The following is a 22,681-nucleotide window of genomic DNA, read 5'->3' as shown; positions in this document are numbered from 1 at the left end:
TGGCTTGCATGTGTTTTTTAATGGTCCCCCCCAACTCCCTCTTAGATGGTCTCTAGCGACCGGCCCGTGTCTCTGGAGGACGAGGTCTCCCATAGTATGAAGGAGATGATTGGAGGCTGTTGCGTTTGCTCAGACGAGAGAGGCTGGGCCGAGAACCCACTGGTTTATTGCGACGGGCACGGCTGCAGCGTCGCGGTGCATCAAGGTAAACACCCAACCGCCCGCCGGGCCGAACCGGGCCTGCTCCCAACCGTCACCGCTTCCCCCACCGGGGCTGCAACTGCCAGCTCCCCCCGCCCCTCCCCGCCCCGTTCCGTTCCGTTCCGTTCCGCGGCCCGGGATTGACTCCGCGGGGCCGCGGCGGGGAGCGGCGGGGGTGGGCTGTGCGTGTGGGAGAAAGTGCGTGTGGCCTGGACTGTCATGTGATTCGGCGCTCACTCTCTCAAGTGTCATTTGGCCGCCGCCTGCGCCCGGACCCGGGGGTCTGGAGACTTCGGGACCGTGGTTGGAGGAGGAGGCTGCGGGGCTGCGGGAGGGGTGGAGTGCGGGGGGCGGCAGGGCTTGCCCCCCTCGGGAGCGTTACCTTGGCTGTGGGTTCGGGCACGTGTAGACCCCTCCCCCTTCAGGCCCGCTCCCGTCTGCCGCAGTGTGTCTGGGGACTTCCTGTGGCATGGAATCAGCCTGGGAACGCCGCTCACTGCTCTGGGGCGTGGGGGAGGGGGGCAAGGGGCTGCTGGGCCGCTTTAGATTAGGGAGGGGAGGCGTCTGCGGCTGCACCTCCAGCTTTCTGGCGGAGATCTGCTGCTGGGGACTGGGAGCTTGCTGCGGAGGAGAGGGCGGAAGGTCGCGCCGCAGTTGTGCTGCTGCAGGAGTGGCTTTGGTTGAACTGGCTTGGGCTGCTGGATGTGCTCAGTGGCCAAATCAGGCCACTTCCTTAGCATAAGTGACTGAAGAGAAAAAGAGGTGGTGCCACCAGTGATTTGGGGAGCATCTTAGTTTATTTCTGGGTGTTTCCACTCGGTGAGGTTTTTTGATATTAAAAAAAAAACAAACCTAGGACACTAACAAGACATTTTTCTGGACATTGACCTTTCATGTGGTAAGGAAGTGAGGCAACCTAGGTAATTTTTTGGAGGCTCTTATACTCTCCTTATTATTCACCAACCTGCCCCATTCCCATTTCTGAATCTGGCATTGAGGGGTAAATAAGTGGGGCTAAAGTGCATTCTTTAGAATGGAATCTTAGAACTGGGAAGGGAGACTTAGGAGGTAGTGAATTAACCTGAAGATACAGTTACTCCCATATTCCTTTAAAGAAGAACAAGGTTGCACAGCTTCCTTTTTTAAGGAGTAAAAATGTGTTGAAACTAGATACTGATTTTAAGGTATTAGAAAACTGCTATATAGTATTTGCATTTCAGTGTTTATTGGCATTGGTGGAGGTATTTCTTATGAATTGGATGATAAATTATCAGGTTTTGATAAGTAATCTCATCTCAATATAGAAAATGTTTAAGTCTTTTTTTTTTTCTCATATATTTTATTGATTTTTTACAGAGAGGAAGGGAGAGGGATAGAGAGTTAGAAACATCGATGAGAGAGAAACATCGATCAGCTGCCTCCTGCACACTCCCCACTGGGGATGTGCCCGCAACCAAGGTACATGCCCTTGACCGGAATCGAACCTGGGACCCTTCAGTCCGCAGGCCGACGCTCTATCCACTGAGCCAAACCTGTTTTGGCTCATTTAAGTCTTAAATTTTTTTTTTAAAATATATTTTATTGATTTTTTACAGAGAGGAAGAGAGAGGGATAGAGAGTTAGAAACATCGATGAGATTGCACACCCCCTACTGGGGATGTGCCCGCAACCAAGGTACATGCCCTTGACCGGAATCGAACCTGGGACCCCTGAGTCCGCAGGCCGACGCTCTATCCACTGAGCCAAACTGGTTTCGGCTTAAATTTTTTTAAAGTTAATTTTCTTCTTTACAAGTACTTCTGAATTGAAATATGTTTTGGACACTCATGTAGTGTTTCTTGGCTGATAGAACATTTTTGAGATTTAAAAATTTGTGCTGATTTTATATTCTTTAAGTGCCTTCCAATATTTAAGGTATTTTCAAGTTTCCTTTGCGCTCACTCGAGAATGTCAATTACATGTTAGTGTTTTTAGGAAAATTTCAATTTTGAGTTAATTACATATTATAAAAACAATTTTTTAAAAAACAACTAGACTTAGATATGTGATATATATTCATACTTACTGGAACATTCACATATATTTAGGAGTGTTCACTTTTTATAAGTAACACCTTCATTGAGATGTGATTTACAGACCATACAATTCACCTTTTTAAAGTGTACAGTTCACTTTTTGGTGTATTCACTAAACTTTGCATCCATTACCACAATTTTAGAACATTTTCACCACCCTAACGAGAAACCTTGTTACTCCCATTTCTACTCAACTCCCCAGGCAACCACTGTCTCTATAGATTTGCCTATTCTGGAAGCATTTCACTTTTTTTTTTTTTTCTCAAATGTGTTTTTATTGATTTTTAGAGAGAGGATGGGAGAGAGAGAGAGAGAGAGATGGAAACATTGATGAGAGAGAAACATCATCCATTGGCTGCCTCCTGCACGTCCCCTCTGGGAATCCAGCCCAGAAAGTGAAACCTGGTCCTGTGCCCTGATCTGAATTAAACTGGTGACCTCTTGGTTCATGGGTTGAGACACTGAACTGCTAAGCCACCGCAGCTGGGCTCATTTCACTTTTTTTTTTTTAATATATTTTATTGATTTTTCACAGAGAGAAAGGGAGAGGGATAGAGAGCTAGAAACATCGATGAGAGAGATACATCGACCAGCTGCCTCCTGCACACCCCCCACCGGGGATGTGCCCGCAACCAAGGTACATGCCCTTGACCGGAATCGAACCTGGGACCTTTCAGTCCGCAGACCGAAGCTCTATCCACTGAGCCAAACCGGTTTCGGCTCATTTCACTTTTACATTTAATTTTCTTTTCTGCAGTATCAGTTGCTCATTTTGAAAGATGATTTGGAAATATTTTCATTAGACTTATATAAAATGATTGCTTTTTAAACTGCATGATATAGGAATGAATTAATTAACTTCTGAATTAGTCTATAAAAAATCTAATCATGTGTTAAATTTTGCCTAATATTCCTATCATAAAAGAATAATTAAAATTGTAATGTTTATACTTAAATGAAATAACATAATTGGCATTTTAACATTTTTACTATGTCATACAATTTCAACTAAGATAATGTATGTGTTAAATATAGATATAAGATGTTTTAATTTTCTACAAAGCAGGAGGTTTACATTAATAGTTTGAGAGGTAATTAGTTTAATAAAGCTTTGAAAGGGTATTTGATTTTCCATAATTCTTTATTTTTAACATAATTTAAAATATTTTATTTCCCGACAGCTTGCTATGGCATTGTTCAAGTACCCACTGGACCATGGTTTTGCAGGAAGTGTGAATCTCAGGAAAGAGCAGCCAGAGTGGTAAGGACTGTTTATCAAAAATATTAAAATACTTCACTGAGTAGCTTAGGATATTACGTACATGTTTCAGTTTGAAGGGTTGTCAGTCTGTTGTTCAAATATTGAATTTGGGCCAAATATTGACTTACAGTTTTAAACCAATTTTCTAAAATCTGAAAAAGAAATTCTACAACATAAGCATATGTTGATGGATACTTTCAGCAGATAATATATAAAGTTGTATTTTAGCTTATTAGCCCTAACTCCTGATTTGAAGGTTAAATTGGCTAATCATAGTTAGAATATAATGACAGAAGGACAAAAGGAAGTTATACTGATAATTCTGTCAAGTTTTTTTTAATGAATAAAAAACACATTAAGAATTTAGCGATTTATACTCTTTTTATTATGTCTGCACATGTATAGTTTAACTTTGCTCAGTATTTTCAGACATTCAGTCCCTTTGGCAAAACAACATAAAGATCTTCCTTTTTTACTTAGCTGGCTGCCTTCTTTCTGAACACTTAAAAAAAAAGTTTTTATTGATTTCAGAGAGAGGAAGAGAGAGGGAGAGAGAGATAGAAACATCAATGATGAGAGGCAATCATTGATCGGCTGCCGCTTGTACACTCCCTACTGGGGATCCAGCCTGAAATCCAGGGATCGAACTATGACCATCTGGTTCATGGGTTGATGCTCAACCACTGAGCCACACCAGCCGGTCCTGAACACTTTTGTAAACCACCTATAAGAATGAGGGAGGTATGTTTGTTTATTTATTTTAAATATATTTTTATTGCTTCCAGAGAGGAAGGGAGAGGGAGAGAGAGAAACATGAATGATGAGAGAGAATCATTGATTGGCTGCCTCCTATACGCCCCTACCAGGGATGAAGCCTGCAACCCATGCGTGTGCCCTGACTGGGAATTGAACCTGTCCTTCTGGTTCATAGGTCAATGCTCAACCGAGCCACACTGCCTGGGTGGTATGTTTATTCTTTATGGCCAAAAGTATTTTTCCATTTGAACTTCTAGATCTATCAGGGAGAAATAGATTTAATCTTCATTAATCATATAAAAGCATTATTATTTGCAATGTTATAGTTCCTTCATTTTGGTGTTGACTAGAGAATTTGACAGAAGGTAGGAAAGAAACATTTCAACTTCTCTACATGTATAGTAAAAACAGAATCTTTTACTTTTGCCTGAGCAAATGGCTGAATAGCCTATTTAGGTTTGAAATTCAGAGCAGTATTCTTTTGATATGTTTTGTTTGAGTGTGAAAATGCACTGTAGCAGAATTATAGCGATTGTTCAAATGTTACCATAATGGGAATTAACAAATGGAGGATGAAATCAATCAAAAATGATAAGACTTGATGTGGTAGCATACATAGGTGTACTCCTGTCTTTTTTGCCTCTTGGTAGCATGTTATGATTTGGGGTTCATGAGTCACCAAGCAAAGGAAGTTATGCTTTAATTTATTAGTAAACACTGACAATTAGGGTGAGGCTCTTCCAGGGGTATTACAATAGATTCAGGGCCAGAGAAAAATTAGAAAATAGGAAAGGTGGGTATCAATAGAGGGAGGATAAAAATATTGTGAATGGAATTGGTAAAATGCCAACATTATTTGTCTTAAATGCCACCTGTTGCCTGTTTTTATTCCTTTATCCTCTAAGGGCATGGTCAGGATATTAGGGTGAATAAGGTAGTTATCTTAAAAAGTATATTGGAGGATGCATTTCTTTTTAATCCTTAAATTTTGTTACTGATTTTAGAGGGAAAGGGGGAAGAGAGAGAGAGAGGAAGAAAGAGAGAGAGATCTGTTTGTTCCACCTGGGGTCAACCCCACAACTTTGGTGTATCTGGATGATGCTCTAACCAACTGAGCTACCTGACCAGGGCTGGAGGATGCATTTTATTTCAGCTTTATTTGATGAGATGTGGGGGCAATTAAAGGTTTTAAAGAAGAGACACAACCTCCTTTAAATGTCTGTAGTGTACAATTGTAAAAGTTAGGTCCATTGTAAGAAACAAAACCTTATTCCAAGCTAAAATAACCTAAGAAAGAGCATTTTATTTTAAGGATAAAGGAGCTAAGAACCAGAACATGGAAATGTATGCATGACCTAGAAAGGAAATTGAATTAGTCTTAATCTTATTTCTGGTTTTCTCTGTGTCTGCTTTATTCTTTCTGCAGATTTTCTCTGCTGCTTTCTACAACAATCAATAGTTAACTTTTAACTGTTTACTATATGTCAGATACTTTGCTAAATATCCTATATCAATTCTCTCCTTTAATCATCCTATCAAATCTATGAGGTTATTCATTCTCATTTTATGGATAAGGACAGCATGGAGTCTGGGCTGTGATTAATTTTTCAACTATCATGTTATATGTGAAAGGATGGCCATACTTCAGCTCCTAATATTTTCTACCTCCCATATTAAGAGACTACATCTCAGTCTGAATGTCATGTTCCTTTGGGGAAAAAACGAAAACAAAACTTTTGGCTTGTCTTGGATGAGGTACCTAGATCATCAGTTGGCCATGGCTAGACAATATGGTTGAGTGGTTCAGACACAGGGAGATCTCTGTTGTTTTGGGATAGCTCACTTCTCAGAGAAAGTGAAATTATGAGCTGGTGGTACCTTGACAGATATTGAAGAGTAAAAATCCAGAACAGTGTAACAGTATTAAGTAGTTTGGAAGTATATAGAATGGTTTTGAAAGGGAAATTTAGAAACAGAAAGACTTAGGATGCTATTAATATAAAACTGTGAGAATAGAAAGGGAGGGAGTAAAAAGGAAGGGAGCATTTTGGAGGATGAAATGATAGAAATGGATATTGAGTAAAGGAAAGGGAATAATCAAAGATCTTGAAATGTCAAGGTTGATCATTCGGGAATGGTGATACCATCAATAGTAAGAGTGATAGTAATAGAGGAGGGAGAACAAAATTGAAGAGTAAGGAAAATTTTTGTTTTGGGCACGTTGGTTTTGATGCTGCTAGGATTTTTCATTGGAAATTTACGATTAAAATAATGGAGTCAGGTTAAAGTTGGAGCTACATAGAAGGAAGACTGGGAACCAAATGGTATTTTTTTGTTAGAGAAAAGGAAAAGTGAAGACAGGACTATGGTGAATATTCACATATGGAAGACTAAGAAAACAGGATACCAAGGATGAATAATGAACTTCAGGAAGGGAGAACTACAGGTATAGTAGCAACACAGACAAAGAATTGGTTTTTCAGGAAAGAATAGTTGATAGTGACATTGCTGCCAAGTGTGCTGGACTAAAAAACGTTCTTGAGACAGCAGTGATAGTTCCCTGGTTTGGGCAGAATGCTCGTTATAGGGCATTGAAGAGAATAGAGATTGTAGGATTAGATTGAATTTTATTTTTCAGGAAATTTTTTTTTGTTGTTGTTGTTAATCCTCAGATGAGGATATTTTTCCATTGATTTTTAGAGAGAGTGGAAGTGGGAGGGAGAGGGAGAGACAGAAAGAAACATCGATTTGAGCGAGACCCATTGATTGTATCCGGTACACACCCTGACCAGAGCCAGGGAACCTGCAACCGAGGTATGTGCCCTTGACTAGCATTGAACCCGGGACCTTTCAGTCTGCAGGCTGATGCTCTCTCTACTGAGCCAAACCATCTAGGGCTAGATTGAATTTTAAAAATGTTAGGAAAGAGGAAAATAAAAGTAGGATTGGGGGAAAGTTTTGTTGATTTTTAAGGGAAGCTCTTTGTGGATAGGCATTCATAATTTATTTATTTATTTATTATTATTTTTTAAAATATATTTTATTGATTTTTTACAGAGAGGAAGGGAGAGGGATAGAGAGCTAGAAACATCGATGAGAGAGAAACATCGACTAGCTGCCTTCTCTGCACACCTCCTACTGGGGATGTGCCCGCAACCAATGTACATGCCCTTGACCGGAATCGAACCTGGGACCTTTCAGTCCGCAGACCGACGCTCTATCCACTGAGCCAAACCCGGTTTCGGCATAGGCATTCATAATTTAGAGAAAGCACTTGAATTGCTTTATTCACCTCAAGTATGAATGCTTTGTTGAGAAAATTTTTAGACTTATACAACGTACTGATCATTATCATAGTGGTGAGAGGTTAAAATACTTACTGATGACTATTTTTGTATTTAATGTATATTTGTTGTTCTTTTTTAAAAATATATTTTATTGATTTTTTACAGAGAGGAAGGGAGAGGGATAGAGAGTTAGAAACATCTATCAGCTGCTTCCTGCACACCTCCCACTGGGGATGTGCCCGCAACCAAGGTACATGCCCTTGACCGGAATCGAACCTGGGACCCTTCAGTCCGCAGGCCGACGCTCTATCCACTGAGCCAAACCAGTTATGGTGTATTTGTCGTTCTTAATTACCAGGCTGAAGAGATATGTTAGAAATTTTATCTACTTATATCATTTCAATGAGATACAGTGAGGATATTTTATATTTTAAATATTCTACTTCAAAAACATGCTGAGAGTGAATCATGAAAAAAAAATGGCCAAAAGCCAGTTAAGAATTTGCATTAATTAGATAATGCTATTCTAGTGCTAAATGAAAGACTATTTCTTTCCTGCAGTAATTTTTTCCTACTGCTCTGCCTCTTTTTATTACAGTTCTTCCTTGTTTCTTACATTGTTAGGGAGAAATTGCCAGATGGAATCAAAAGTCAAGGTTTTAGGGATTGATCTCGGGTTATATTATTTTATTAGAGGCCTGGTGCACAAATTCATGCACGGGTGGGGTCCCGCCGGCCCACCCAATCAGGCTGGACCTGGCTGGGGGGAGGGGCCCCAGGTAGTTGGCTGGCCGGCCCCACCCCTTGGTTGAACTCCCGCTGGAGGGGACAATTTGCATATTAGCCTTTTATTATATAGGATTTTTAAATTTTTGCTTAATGAAGCTATATAATGTAAGCAAATCACTATAAATCTATACAGCCATATAAATTATATACTTAACTATATTAATTATATTTAATTCCAGCAAAATTATAATAATATACATTTAATTATCACAAATAATTCTGAGCCGTACCCAGAATGAACAGATGTTACTTCTTCATATTTTCTTCAAATCTTCTCTTCTACTTAAAAGGAATAATAAAAGATTAAGTTGAAGTACTTTCTGTACTCTCCTCAGTCTGAGTCCACCTTTAGTGTCTGTTAGGCCCTTCTATATATATTTTTTTTCTTCCCACTTTTACTGAGATATAATTGGCATATAACATATTAATTTAAGTTGTACAGCATATTAAATATGTTGTATCAAAATGACTACCACAATAAGTTAATATTCATCAATCATCTCACAAGTTGTAAATATTTTTTCCTTTTGATGAGAATTTTTTAAGATTTGCTACTCTGTTAGCAAACTTTCAGATATACAACACAGTATAGTTTTTTTAAAAAAATGTTTTTATTGATTTTTAGAGAGAGAGGAAGGGAGAAGGATAGAAACATCGATGTGAGAGAAACATCAATCACTGCTTCCTGCATGCCCCCCACTGGGGATTGAGCCTGAAACCCGCAACCCTGAGCATGTGCCCTGACCAGGAATTGAATCTGAGATCTCTTGGTGCATGGGTTGGCACTCAACCAGTTATGGCGTATTTGTCGTTCACTGGCCGGTCACTGGCCGGGCAACTGCTGGTTTTTTTAATAGTATCTTGCTTTTATTGCTTTAAGGAATATATGCTTTCCTTTATTTATTTGAACATTTAAAACCTTTTTAAAATTAATTTTAGAGAGAGGAGGGGTAGAGAGAGAGAGAGTGAGAGCGATATATAGATAGAGAGAGAGAGCGAGGAAGAGAAACATGGATTTGTTTGTGACCTGACCAGGAATTCAACCCTCAACCTTGGCATATGGGGATGATGCTCTAACCAAATGAGCTACCTGGTCAGAGCCAGAAAACCTACTTATTTTAAAACTCCTCAGAGATTTTGGAAGTTTGTCTTTTGCTTTGTTAACTCTGGAGGTAGATTTCTTCGTATACTATGTGATTTTTTACTAATCTTTAGGATTTTTTTTTGTCTTAGGATTCCTTTTCCTCTAACCTGAATTTGTGAAGCTGTTGCTGTGGGAGTGTTTTATTTGCTCTGTAACTGTTAAGAATTGCCTTTGGCTATTAGTAAATACCAGATTATAGTGACTTCTACAAAATAGGAATTTACAAATTCTTTTTTTGAAAAGGAGTTCAGAAAGGCATTTTAAACCTTTTATGACAAATCAGTGAAGTCACTAGGGATCAGATGTTTTTGTCTTCCTAATGTACCAACCAACCTTAGCACATGGTTTTAGTTTTCAGGATTGTCCCACAATTATAGCATGGCAGCTGGAACTATAGTTATTGTGACTGCAGAATGAAGTTTCTGGCAGAAAGAAGGGGGAGGGTAAGGTTAAAAGTGGTTCTTCTTTCAGCCGAGTTACCCTCTTAAACAAGTTTTCCTGGAAACTCCACTCAACAATATATACTTAATTTTGCTGGCTCTTAATTGTTAGAGAGACTTTAAAATATGGGCCCATTGGTGAAGTCAGTAAAATCAGAGAACTTTGCTCTTAGCCTAGGCTTGAGTTTCCTGTTTTTCTAGGGTGACTCCTCTACTCAAGTCTAGAACAGGCATCTCACTTCGGTGCAGCTTGTCTAGTCTTAGTGATGCAGGCCATGTTTTTCTAGTACAGCTCCCCCCTTAGTGGTGGGATTAGGCCCTTAACCTAGTTCCTGTCCTTATGCAGAGAGGCAGTTAGAGCTTCTTCTGCACATTTAGGGTTTATGCTGGTGCCATAGTCAACCCCATCTTCTAGGGGATAAAATATGATATCGTCATTGACTGCTGCAGTTTCAACTAATGTTCCAGGGTGGGGTGTCTCTAGTTGCACTTTAAATAAAAAAATAATATGTAACTTTTTCTTTTTATTTCTGTACAAGTTTTTTTTAGCCCTTATTCTTTAAATAGAATGCCTTCAAAGTTAAACATTTGCTAACATTCTTTCTTACTGCTGAGTCATATCTAAAATTTGCTTTTAAAAAAATTCAGTATACTATCCTAAGTTCCTGTAGCTTTGAAAGAGATTTTATTTATTTACTTATTTTTTGCAATGTTTAGACTGTTTCATTGAAGTACAAAATTGTTGGAATTAAGCTAAGTAAAAATACATAGTAAGTATTTACAAAAGCATTGATAACACTACTGAAGTCACACACATGTAAAATGCAGAAAGATCTTAAAAAATTTGCAAGTTGAAAATTATGGAGATTTCCCAGAATGAATATAACAACTCACTGCTGAGTATGGCATCAATAAAATATATACGATCTTTGAGTGAATGTTGATCCCACTCTTGCAGTCCAGTGTTCTCTAGAAATTTGTTCTTTGGGAAATTAAGACTCAGAGGCAGCAAGAAGAGAAAAGTCAAAAGTTGAGATTGTCATATAACTTATGGTCTAATTTTCTTCATCCTTTGTCTGTATTGAGGTTAAAGAGGGTGTTTTTTGAGAAGAGATTTTAAAAAGTTAAGATATTAGTGCTTAACACCATAGATAAAATACCAAGTAGCCAATTTTTGTTGTCTCTCTTCTTGATTCCTTTTTTTTACTGTGAGAAAAGGCTAGCATAACTTAGGTTGACCTGAAGTAAGTGTTTAATACATGTTTGTATACCCGCCCCCGCCGTAATATACTTTTACTGATTTCAGAGAGGAAGGGGGAGGGAGAGAGAGACAGAAACATCAGAACATCAGTGATGAGAGGGAATCATCGATAGGCTGCCTCCCTCATGCCCCACACTGGGGATGGAGCCCACAACCCGGGCATGTGCTCTGACCGGGTGCTGAACTATGACCTCCTGGTTCACTGGTCGATGCTCAACCACTCAGCCATGCCAGCCTGGCTGTATCCTTTTCTAACATGCCTACATAACTAGTAAGAGAAATGAAAACATATGGTATCCTTGTAAGATACATTGCCCAGCATATGGTACCTATTTATTCCATTTTTTTGGTTTAGACTTAATTTTATGTTTATCAAAGTGTTATGCACATAGTCAAAGTCAGGTAGAACCAAAAGCTTCTCTTTACACACAAAATAGTACTACCTTGCTGCTTGATTCTTGAATCCTCATCTCATTCTTCAGAGGCAACCCCTTCTGGTATTTACTTCTATATTCTTTTTTTTTAATATATATAATTTTATTGATTTCAGAGAGGAAGGGGGAGAGAGAGAGAGAGAGAGAGAGAGAGAGAGAGAGAGCTAGAAACATCAGTGATGAGAGAGAACAATTGATTGGCTGCCTCGTGCATGCCCCACACTGGGGATCGGGCCCGCAACTCAGACACGTGCCCTTGACTGGAATCTTACCCGGGATCCTTCAGTCTGCAGGTCAACACTCAATCCACTGAGCCAGTCCAGCTTGGGCTACTTCTAAATTTCTAAAATGAATGTCTAAACATCAATATTTGACATATCATTTTTAGATGTTTTTTACTGCATCACACATTTTGGTTAAATCAGTAATACTAAATAATATTTACATTGTTATGACTATTTAAATGTTTTGTTAATTTTTAAGCAAAGTATACTGATTGCTTTCTTCATATAATTTTCCATTTGGTTAATGAGTCAGGTAGTCTATAAATTCAATTTTTCTTTTCTTTACCTACTACTTTCCTTTTTCCTTGACCTCTCTTCATCGTCTCCTCTCCCTCCTTCTTTTTCTCTTCCTGTCTTCTTCCTGTCTTCTCCCCTCTCTCTCTCCTCTCTCTCTTTTGCTCTTCTCCTTTCTCTGCCAACATCTCTTCTCTCCTTCTTCTCCCTCCTCCTTTCTCTCCTCTACTTTTCCCTCTTCCTACTTTCCTTTTAAACTGGGAGACCTTCCTCAAAGTACCATCTCCCCTGCTCCCATCAGGGCTGGTTTCTCTTTAGGCTTGGAACTTCCTTCACTATCATCTTGGGAGTTTCTTTGCTTTTTGCTTACTTTGAATCCCTATTTTCTAACCCTTCACTCCCCCATTTCTTCCTTAATGTTTTATTTACTCCCCCATTTTTTCTTCTTTTGGCTGGTAAATCTTCTAGCAGCTTCATAGGAAAAGGTGTATGAGCAAGAACTTTTTAAATATTTTGCATGTTACAGTTTTACCATCTTGATTGATTGATAGTGTGGCTGAGTAGAATATTTGGTAATAATTTTCCTTCAGAATTTTGAAGATATTTCTCCATTGCTTTTTAGGTTTCAGTATTTTTGTTAAGTCCCACAAAGTTCTGATTTCTAATCTTTTATATGTGATTGTTCTCTCTGGATTTAATAGTTTTTCCTTATCGACCTTATTTCTGATACTTACATGTTTTTGTTTATTTTTTTAAAATATATTTTTATTGATTTTAGAGAGGAAGTGAGAGGGAGAGAATGATAGAAACATCAATGATGAGAGAGTCATTGATTTGCTGCCTCCTGCACACCCCCTACTGGGGATCAAGCCTGCAACCTGAGCATGTGCCCTGACCAGGAATCGAACCCATGACCTCTTGGTTCATAGATTGATGCTCAACCATTGAACCACGCTGGCTGGGCTTTTGATTGGTGTTAGAGAAGAAGGGAAAGAGAGAGAGAGAAAGAGAGAGAGAGAGAGAGAGAGAGAGAAACATAGATTGGCTGCCTTCTGCAAGCCCCCTCTTGGGGATGGTGCCCATATCCCCGGGTTGGGAATCCAACTGGTGACCTTTTGGTGCATGGGACAATACTCAACCAACTGAGCCACACTAGCCAGGGCTCTGATACTTTTCATGGTAGTGTGCTTTTCCTTAATCATTATACTGGGCACACAGTGGCCCTTTTGTTTTGGTAAATTATGTTGGAGAACATTTCAGTTAGGAGAAATGTTTTTGAGTTATTTCTTTGATAATTTCCTCAGTTATGTTGTCCTTGTTGGCTTTTTCTGTATGTTTCTTTATTTGGATGTTGGGCCATTTGAACTAATCTAATATTTTATATTTTGTGTTTATTTTTGTCCTACTTTCTGAAGTAGTTCTTTACTTAGCTTAAATTCCTTAACTTAAATTCCTACTTTTGTTTTTGTCCTACTTTCTGAAGTAGTTCTTTACTTAACCAAACCTTAACTTAAATTCCTGAATTCTATTACACTTAATTTCCAAGGGCTCTTTTATGCTCTTTAAATGCTCCTTATTTTCATTTTCTGATTTTGTTTCTTGGTACAGTATCTTCACTTAACTCTATGAGGATATTAATCAGATGGTTATTTTTGTTTTGTTTCAGTTTTTTAAAGTTTTCTTCTGCTCCTGGGACTCTTTTCATTAGTTTCTCTACACTATTTGTTTTGACCTGTCTTGTTAAAAACTTTGCTTAAAAATCTGGTCACTTGCCGAAACCGGTTTGGCTCAGTGGATAGAGCGTCGGCCTGTGGACTCAAGGGTCCCGGGTTCGATTCCAGTCAAGGGCATGTACCTTGGTTGCGGGCACATCCCCAGTGGGGGGTGTGCAGGAGGCAGCTGATCGATGTTTCTCATCGATGTTTCTGACTCTCTGTCCCTCTCTCTTCCTCTCTGTAAAAAAATCAGTAAAATATATTTAAAAAAGAAAAGGTTGAGTTTAAAAAAAAAAAATCTGGTCACTCTTAGCCATCAAATTCAGAAAGAGTGGATTGGAAGCTCTGTGTATGGGCAGGGATTATTGGCTGGTTGGCTTCATTAAAGGTGATTTAGCTGAGTTCTTCTATTAGGAGACCACCAACTGGGTTAGTTTATTTGGAGGAAAATTTATTATTGACCAACTTAGTTACCAATATTTTTTGAGCCAGGTGGTTGCTGGACTTTCACTATTTAGAATTAGGTTCTCAGTTACTTCGTTTTTCAGTATGATATCCCTTTTCTTAGCTGTGCCTGGTGTCTCCAACTCTAGATTTCCTCCTTTACTCTTTTTGCAGTTTTCTAGTGTTGGGGAGAGACAGGTAATGTGGAGTGTAGAAGGAGATTGGAAGGGAGGTGTGTGATTGTTTTTCAGTTTATACCCATTTCTCTCTGTTTTTAGCCTTACATGAACCCATCCCTCCCAGGTACATACACCAACGCTGCGCTTGTACAACTCCCTGCCCCTGGATGCCTGGTGCCTAAAGTTGTTCAGTTTCTCGTGCTATGTGGTCCAAGATACATTGCCTTTGGGCTTGTCTTATTGCAGCAACCTTTCCTGATCTGTTAAGTCATTTACTATACTTGTCTCCTTCTTAGCTTGCAAAACTTTATATTGTCTTCCCTTTTGTTCTTTTTGTTTATGTGGCTTTATGCCCTTTTTATATAATTTAGTGGGTTATTAGGAAGGAGAGAAGGTAGTTTTTAAGTAGAATTAAATACTAGTACCTGTAGCTGTGATGTTGTCTTTTCCCATTTCTCTCAGGGTCTTGTTTTATTTTTTGGTCTGTCATTTTTACTTTCTCCCCAGTCAGCTCACAAACATTTTTGAATCTTCCTATGGATTCTACTTTCCCTTCCTGTTTTTCACCTTTCTGTCTTTCCTCTGTTCACTAGCAAACTTCCTGGAAGAATAACACCATTTGCTATCTTTACTTCTTCAACTTCTTTTTATTGTCTAACCTTAGTTGTGCTTAATGATTGAGATATAACTTAGTTTTCATTTTATTTTATTTTTAAAATAGATTTTTATAGATTTCAGAGAGGAAGGGAGAGGGGGAGAGAGAGTGAGAGAGAAACATCAATGATGAGAGAGAATCATTGATTGGCTGCCTCCTGCAGGTCCCACACTGGAGATCGAGCCTGAACTTGGGCATGTGCCCTGACCAAGAATCAACTGTGATGTCCTGGTTCATAGGTCGTTGCTCAATCATTGAGCCAAAAAAACTAAGCTCCTGGCCAGCCTTAGTTTTAATTTTAAACAATAGCACATGAAGTCTGCAATTGCTAAACGCTCTCATCAGGGACACTGTTTTATCTTTCAGTGAGCATTATATAAAGATCCATGTACAAGAAATTCTTTTAATAATTTAGCATAAAGAAAATTGTCTCCCTTGAGGATCTGGTATGTTTCCTCCTTTTTGATAGCTCTGTGACACACATTCTGTTTTTCCTTTTGTTTTGGCTACCAGGCAGCTTAGAACCAAATCAGGTCTTTAGTTACTTACATCAGTTATATTTATCTGATTATTAGTATAGTTGTTCCCTCCTCATCTTCCTCTTGTGGGGTTTAGAACTTCACCTCTTATCTCTGTTTCTTTGCGTGTTGATTTCATTCTCTCATACTACAGACTCTCTACCTCATGAGGCGGGAACGATGACTGCTGGCAGCTCTTGGCTCTCATCTTCCTAGCCCCTTCCACCAGAAGAAGGGGCTCTCTTGAAGAATCCTGGGAAGGACTCTGAGTGGCCTGTCTTGGATCATGTACTCAACATCCCTGTGGCTGGAGTGGGGAGGGTACTATGAATGACAACCCTCACTAGAACTACATAGTTGGAGTCAGGGGTAAGAGAGTTTCCCTAAATCAGGGGATGTCCCTCATATTGGCTTTCAAAGTTCATTTTTCTATTTTTTATTATTATAATATAGGTCCCTTATATGTAGGCTGCCTCAAATCCTTTTCTAAAAAAAAAACACTAATGTAATAAATTTTCATAAAATACCACAGACTCCTTCCTGTTCATTTACCCTTCAAACCATTATATTTGGCTCATAAGTCCAACATTCTATTGATTTTGTTAACTTTAAATGGCTATGTCTAAAATTTTCTTTTCAGTTTTTATTCTACTTGATCTACTTTCAGCATTTAAAACTGATCAGTTGATCTTTCTTGCAAGACTCTCTCCTCAGGACTTCTGGGAAGCTACTTCTCTGATATCTTTAAATATTGCTTTTTTGGATTCCCATTTGGTATTACTTCTTTAAAGCTGAACTTACATGATTGCTTTTCTGGCCTGTTTATTTGATTACTTCACTTGAGGTAAACTTAGGCATGCTTATGGATGCCTCTAGGCATCAGTATCACCTGAACAACTTTTTTCTAGTCTGCAGATCTATATTTGCAGTTGCCTCCTGGTTATCTACTAGTATTTAGGTATCATAGGCATCTTAAATTTAATTTCTCTAATTCTCTAGCCCTATTTTTTTTTGGTCTAGATTATTGCAGCAGTTTAAATTACTTATTTAATTTTTGATAAGATGATATGATACAGTTCAAAATACACAGTGGAAGTTCTTCCTCCAAAACCTCTCTTATTTCCCCAGTTTTGTTTCCAAATTTCCCATTGTAATTTGTTTTTTATTTACTTTACTGGCTTCTCTATGTATGAACATGCTCATACATATATAGACTTTTGTTTTTCTTTTTTACAAAAAGATAGCATATTACACATACTTATAATGAACTCCCTTATCTTTTCTGTTTCAAAATTTTCTTCTACAAAGCAAATATGATTATTGTTTCCAGATTTACTAGAGTGTCTCTTAACTATTAGTGCAGGGAAGATGTCTTTTTCTGGTCCACGGTATTTTCACTAAAAGTATGTTATGTCCACTTACACATTTAATTTCTGCATAGTATATGGTTGGGTAAACACTTCCCACCCTCACCCCCAACACTAAAAATTCTAGTTCTGTAGTTATTCAGTAGGGTTAGAAATTTATGGTGGTATTAGTCTAGAGCCAATAGAAACTAAAGCTACCCTAATGTGATGTAAACTGTTCTATTCCCAGTACCTTGTCCCTACTGCTCCTGTTTTCACTTTCCCTACTCCATCTTCTACATAACTCTGAGTAGACTAAGAACCCCAAAAGATTTTTTACATGCTGTTCTCCAGCGATGATACTCTTAAGTGCTATGCTATAACGTTCAAGAGAGTAACCAGAAGTGTTAAGACATATGTATATGTGACTATCTTCATCTTGATATTTTAGATTAGGGGAAAAATGAAAATAGCATCAATGTGGTAAAATAGGAAATATTTTCTCTACGGATATTATAGTAAAATCTCAATATAGCCCGACTGGCATGGCTCAGTGGTTGAGCGGTGACCTATGAACCAGGAGGTCAAGGTTCGATTCCCAGTCAGGGAACATACCTGGTTGGTGAGCTCTATCCCCTGTTGGTGTGCTGGAGGCAGCCAATTAATGATTCTCTCTCATCATTGATGTTTCTATCTCTTTCCCTTTCCCTTCCTCTCTGAAATCAATAAAAAAAAAAACTCTCACTATAATGGACTAATTTGGGCGAGGGGGGGATGTCCGTTAAAAGCCAAAAGTCCATTATATAATAAGAGGTTTTTCTGAATATGCATGCTAAAAAATTGACAAATTAGTTTACCTGTTTTTACTTATGTAGACACGTTTGTATAATTAAAATTAAGTATGTATGAAAGTTTAATTTCATTACTACAGTAATTTTAAATTTATACTGATAGAGCTAGTAAATGCATACAATCACCTGTCACCGAGAGTAAACAAATACACATGGGTAGGGCATGGCTGGACCTGCTGTAGAAAGTCACTCCACCAATTACCACTGGAAATGCTGTATGGTCATGTGCTAATCATTCCCCAAACATTGTTTACAAGTGTTGATTCTTGGATTTAAATATATAGATTATAGTTATAGATATGTAATTTTTTTTAGGTCGATGAAATTACTAGTCTTTTTTCCAACATAGGGACTATTCACTAAAATGTGTTTAAAAAATAACCTGTTAATTTAATTATAAGCAAATCTTGGTTAAAAGCATTTTAAAATGAATGGGGTGTTAATTTTCACATATGACATACAGAACAAGAATATTTGTTCGTTAAATCTGATGTCTATTAAATTGAGCTCTGCAAAATTGAGGGTTTACTGTATTCCTTCATGGTTGGATCTTTTTGGAGGTTTATTAGTTTCTGCCATTGTATGTGTACGTTTTAAACCCCTTGTTCTTATTTTATTCTGTCTGTCTTTATAATATTTTTTCTCTTTTTAAATTTTATTTATTTATTTATTAAATATTTTTATTGATTTTTAGAGAGAGAGGGGAAGGGAGAGGGAGACAGAAACATCAAGGATGAGAATCATAGATCAGCTGCCTCCTGCACGCCCTCTACTGGGGATTGAGCCTGCAATCCGGGCATGTGCCCTGACTGGGAATCAACTGTGACCTCCCGGTTCATAGTCGATGCTCAACCGCTGAGCCAAGCAGGCTGGGCATTTTTTCTTTTAAAAAAAAATAATTTTTTATTGTTGAAAGTATTACATATGTCCCCTCTTTTGGGGGAAAAAGGAAGATATTCTCTATATCTTTAAAGTTAGGATGGAAATATTTTGATGAGTTGTATCTCAGTTCAGGAAAGTTTCATTTTACTTAGATTTTCTAGAAGTTTTTTACATCTTATTTGGTAACACATGATTAATAATTATGGATGTTTAACTGCTTTTGCTAACTGATTTTTTTGGAGAATCTCTGAGCTTTCTCTTCTAAACACATTCCATCCTTTGGTCTTCTTTGATTTATGGATAATATATGTCAAAGTATGTTTAATTATTTGAGCAAGTAGCCATACCAGGTGTTACAGTTAATAGTGCGGATTTTGTAATCAAAGAAAACATGATCATTTCAAGAGAAACATCAAAAGTGCTTTATTCAGGCAAAACGCCGGGCCTACCGCGGGAGTGCCAGAGAGGCCATGAATTCCTTTTGGAAGTATCTTTGAGCTCGCTTGGACACCATGAGCAAAGCTCACACTCCCTAGTCAAAAAAATTTATGGACAAGAAGTTATTGAAATTAAATGGTGGCAGACATGTCCAAGGAATATTGCGGGGATTTGATCCCTTTATGAATCTTGTGATAGATGAATGTGTGGCGATAGCAACTGGTGGGCAACAGAACAATACTGGAATGGTGGTAATACAAGGAAATAGTATCATCATGTTAGAAGCCTTGGAACGAGTATAAGGAATGGCTGTAGTTACCAGAGAAATCAACCGCTTCCACACGTCCCCTCTCCACAGCACCTGTTTTACTACAATATAAAAATAGAGTCCTGTCCATTTTCACATTGAACTTTTGTTAAATAAACTTTTGTATTGATAAAAACAAAAGTGCTTTATTCAGAGTAATGTCCATCGCTAGCTACACATTTCCCCCATCTTTCAGGTAATTTGTGGATACCGTCCCAATAGAACTTTACTTGTTTTGAGGCAAACCATTCAGAGACCCAATTTTCCACTTCTTCGTATGTTTTGAAGTGCTGCTCAGAAAGTGCATGTGCCATCGATTGGAACAAGTGGTAATCTGAAGGAGCAAGGTCTGGTGAATATGGCGGGTGGGTTAATACTTTCCAGGCAAGATCTTTTAACGTGTCTTTAACTGGTTTTGAAGTGTGTGATGGTGCGTCATCATGAAGCAAAATTACTTTGCCATGTCTTCTGGTCATTTTACAATCAAAGCGTGGTTCAAATTGATTATTTGTTGTTGGTAGCTATCAGTATTAACAGTTTCACCTGGTTTTAGAAGCTCATAATACACCACACCTTCCCGATCCCACCAGATGCAGAGCATTGTCTTCTTTTCCGAAGCGATTTGGCCTTGCAGTCAATGTTGATGGTTGACCTGGATCAACCCATGATTTTGTGCATTTGGGATTCTCAAAATAAATCCACTTTTCATTGCTAGTCACAATTTAATGCAAAAAAGACTTTCTTTCGTGCCATTGAAGCAACATTTTACTGATGACTTCGGTTTTCCATTTGTCTTTCATTCTGTTGATGTGGCACCCATTTTCCTTCCTTTAAAATCCCATTGCTTGTAAACTATTAGAAATTGTTTGCTGAGCAACGATTAATCTTTCTGCAAGTTGTTTTTGAGTTTGACACGCATCTTCATCCAATACTTGTAATTGTTGGTCTTCAAACATTTTTGGTTGACCTGGATGTTCTTTGTCTTTCACATCGAAATCATCACTTTTAAAGTGTTTAAACCAGTGTTCACAAGTATCTTGAGATGGAGCATGTTCACCATAAGCTTCCTGAAGTATACAATAACTTTCAGCAGCACTTTTCTTCAAAATAAAGTAATGAATTAAAACTTGCTGCAGCCCTAGCTGGTTTGGCTCAGTGGATAGAGCGTTGGCCTGCGGACTGAAGGATCCCAGGTTCGATTCCAGCCAAGGGCACATGCCTGGGTTGCCGGCTCGATCCCCAGTAGGGGACGTGCTGGAGGCAGCTGATCAGTGATTCTCATCATTGATGTTTCTCTCTCCCTCTCCCTTCCTTTCTGAAATCAATAAAGAAATATATATTAAAAAAAAAAAAACTTGCTGCAGATGCTCTTTTTTGGGCACGAAATTTGAAATTTTTAAGCGTAAACATATCTATGATGTTAACACCTTCAGAAAATTTGACATATGAAGTTTTGAAGCTTGCTGTCAATACAACAAAATAGCATACATATCAAATTGCATATATATCAACATATGTGTAACTCCATCTATTGAAAAAATCTGCATTATTAACTGGTACACCTGGTATATTATAAGCTATGAAAGGATTAATATTTTAGTCTTTTCCAAAGACTCCTAATTTCTTTGGGCCAACCCTGTGCATTTCATTTACTTTGTATGTGTGTGTGTGTGTGTGGGGGTAGGATTTTCTTAACTTGTCTTTAGTTGTAAGATATGTGATTCCAAGAAAAGAGGGTATACCCACTATATGGACAGTTAAAATAATAAAGTGAATATTCACATATTTACCAAACTTAATAAGTAGAACATTGTTCATATCTTTGACTCCTGTTGTGCCTCTCCCTGATTGCATTCCCGTTTGACAAAGGAAACACTTTCCTGATATCTATATTACTGTACTTTCCGGCGTATAACACGACTGGGCGTATAAGATTTTCCTGGGTTAAAAAGTTGTTTTAGCCGAAACCGGTTTGGCTCAGTGGATAGAGCTTCGGTCTGCGGACTGAAAGGTCCCAGGTTCGATTCCGGTCAAGGGCATGTACATTGGTTGCGGGCCACATCCCCGATGGGGGGTGTGCAGGAGGCAGCTGGTCGATGTTTCTCTCTCATCGATGTTTCTAGCTCTCTATCCCTCTCCCTTCCTCTCTGTAAAGAATCAATAAAATATATTTTAAAAAAAAAGTCGTTTTATACGCCGGAAAATACAGTAGTCCAATATATCTAATCCATTATATCTAATCCCATCAATATAGTCCAATATACCGTATTTTCCAGCGTATAAAACGACTTTTTAACCCAGGAAAATCTTATACGCCCAGTCGTCTTATACGCTGGAAAGTATGGTAATTGTTCTTTGTTCTCTTGTTTTATTTTATTTATTTTTTGATAAGTAATTTAAAGCTTTTATTTAATACAAATATGGATGGTATAATGCAAATATTCCATGTTTTTTTTAAATTTCTTTATTGATTAAGGTATTGCATATGTGTCCTTATCCCCCATAACCTCCCCAACCCCCCCACTCATGCCCTCACCCCCCTGTTGTCTATATCCATTGGTTAGGCTTATATATATGCATACAAGTCCTTTGGTTGATCTCTCCCCTTTACTCCCACCTTCCCCTACCTTCCCTCTGAGGTTTGACTGTCTGATCGACGTTTCTGTCTCTGGATCTGTTTTTGTTCATCAGTTTATGTTGTTCATTATATTCCATAAAGTACTGTTGAGATTCATCTATTTGATGCATGTAGCTATAGTTGATTCATTTTCATTATTGTATAATATTTTTACATGTAAATTACACCACTATCCAGGCTGCTATTGATGGACATGTTGATTTTGTCAGTGTTTTGTAATTATGAACAATTACTGTTTTGAATATTCTTGTACATGCTCAAGAATTTCTCTAGCTCACTACTCTTCAATTAGCTGAGTATGCTCCAAAAAGGATCATAAAATCAATTTAGTGGGAGCTAACCAGTGTTAAAAACGAAGGAAAAAAAACAGTGTATTTCCAGTATCCTGTGTTATGTATACAGAATTGCAATATAAGGCATATTTTCAATCTAAGGGAAAAGAGTGCCTCTGATTAAATAGTTAAGATATTGCATGTTTTAAATATTCTTGTGGCACACTGATTGAAAATCATTGCCCTGGGGTATATATTTAGAAGTGGAGT

General features: G+C 38.2%; 2 protein-coding genes across 10 annotated transcripts in view; both read left to right on the top strand.

Moving 5' to 3' along the window:
* MLLT10 (MLLT10 histone lysine methyltransferase DOT1L cofactor) overlaps positions 1-22,681 on the top strand; it is a 233,296-nt gene that overhangs the window by 430 nt on the left and 210,185 nt on the right. For 8 of the 9 annotated variants that reach the window (XM_079770544.1, XM_079770543.1, XM_079770538.1 and 5 more), the window contains exons 2-3: positions 46-205; positions 3,458-3,537. In XM_079770544.1, coding sequence (XP_079626670.1) covers positions 46-205; positions 3,458-3,537 — 240 coding nt within the window. Of the gene's footprint in view, positions 1-45; positions 206-3,457; positions 3,538-22,681 lie in introns of those variants that run through there. The other variant, XM_079770542.1, reaches the window with a different exon arrangement.
* On the top strand, positions 15,858-21,457 carry LOC307099308 (small nuclear ribonucleoprotein G-like). Its single transcript, XM_079770678.1, has one exon. It carries the CDS (start codon positions 19,305-19,307, stop codon positions 19,494-19,496), a length of 192 nt encoding a protein of 63 aa, XP_079626804.1. The 5' UTR covers positions 15,858-19,304; the 3' UTR covers positions 19,497-21,457.

The sequence above is a fragment of the Cnephaeus nilssonii genome (genome assembly GCF_951640355.1).
Source record: "Cnephaeus nilssonii genome assembly, chromosome: 1".
Lineage (NCBI taxonomy): Eukaryota > Metazoa > Chordata > Mammalia > Chiroptera > Vespertilionidae > Cnephaeus > Cnephaeus nilssonii.
The sequence above is the reverse complement of the archived record's forward strand: the minus strand, read 5'-3'. Positions and strand labels throughout refer to the sequence as shown.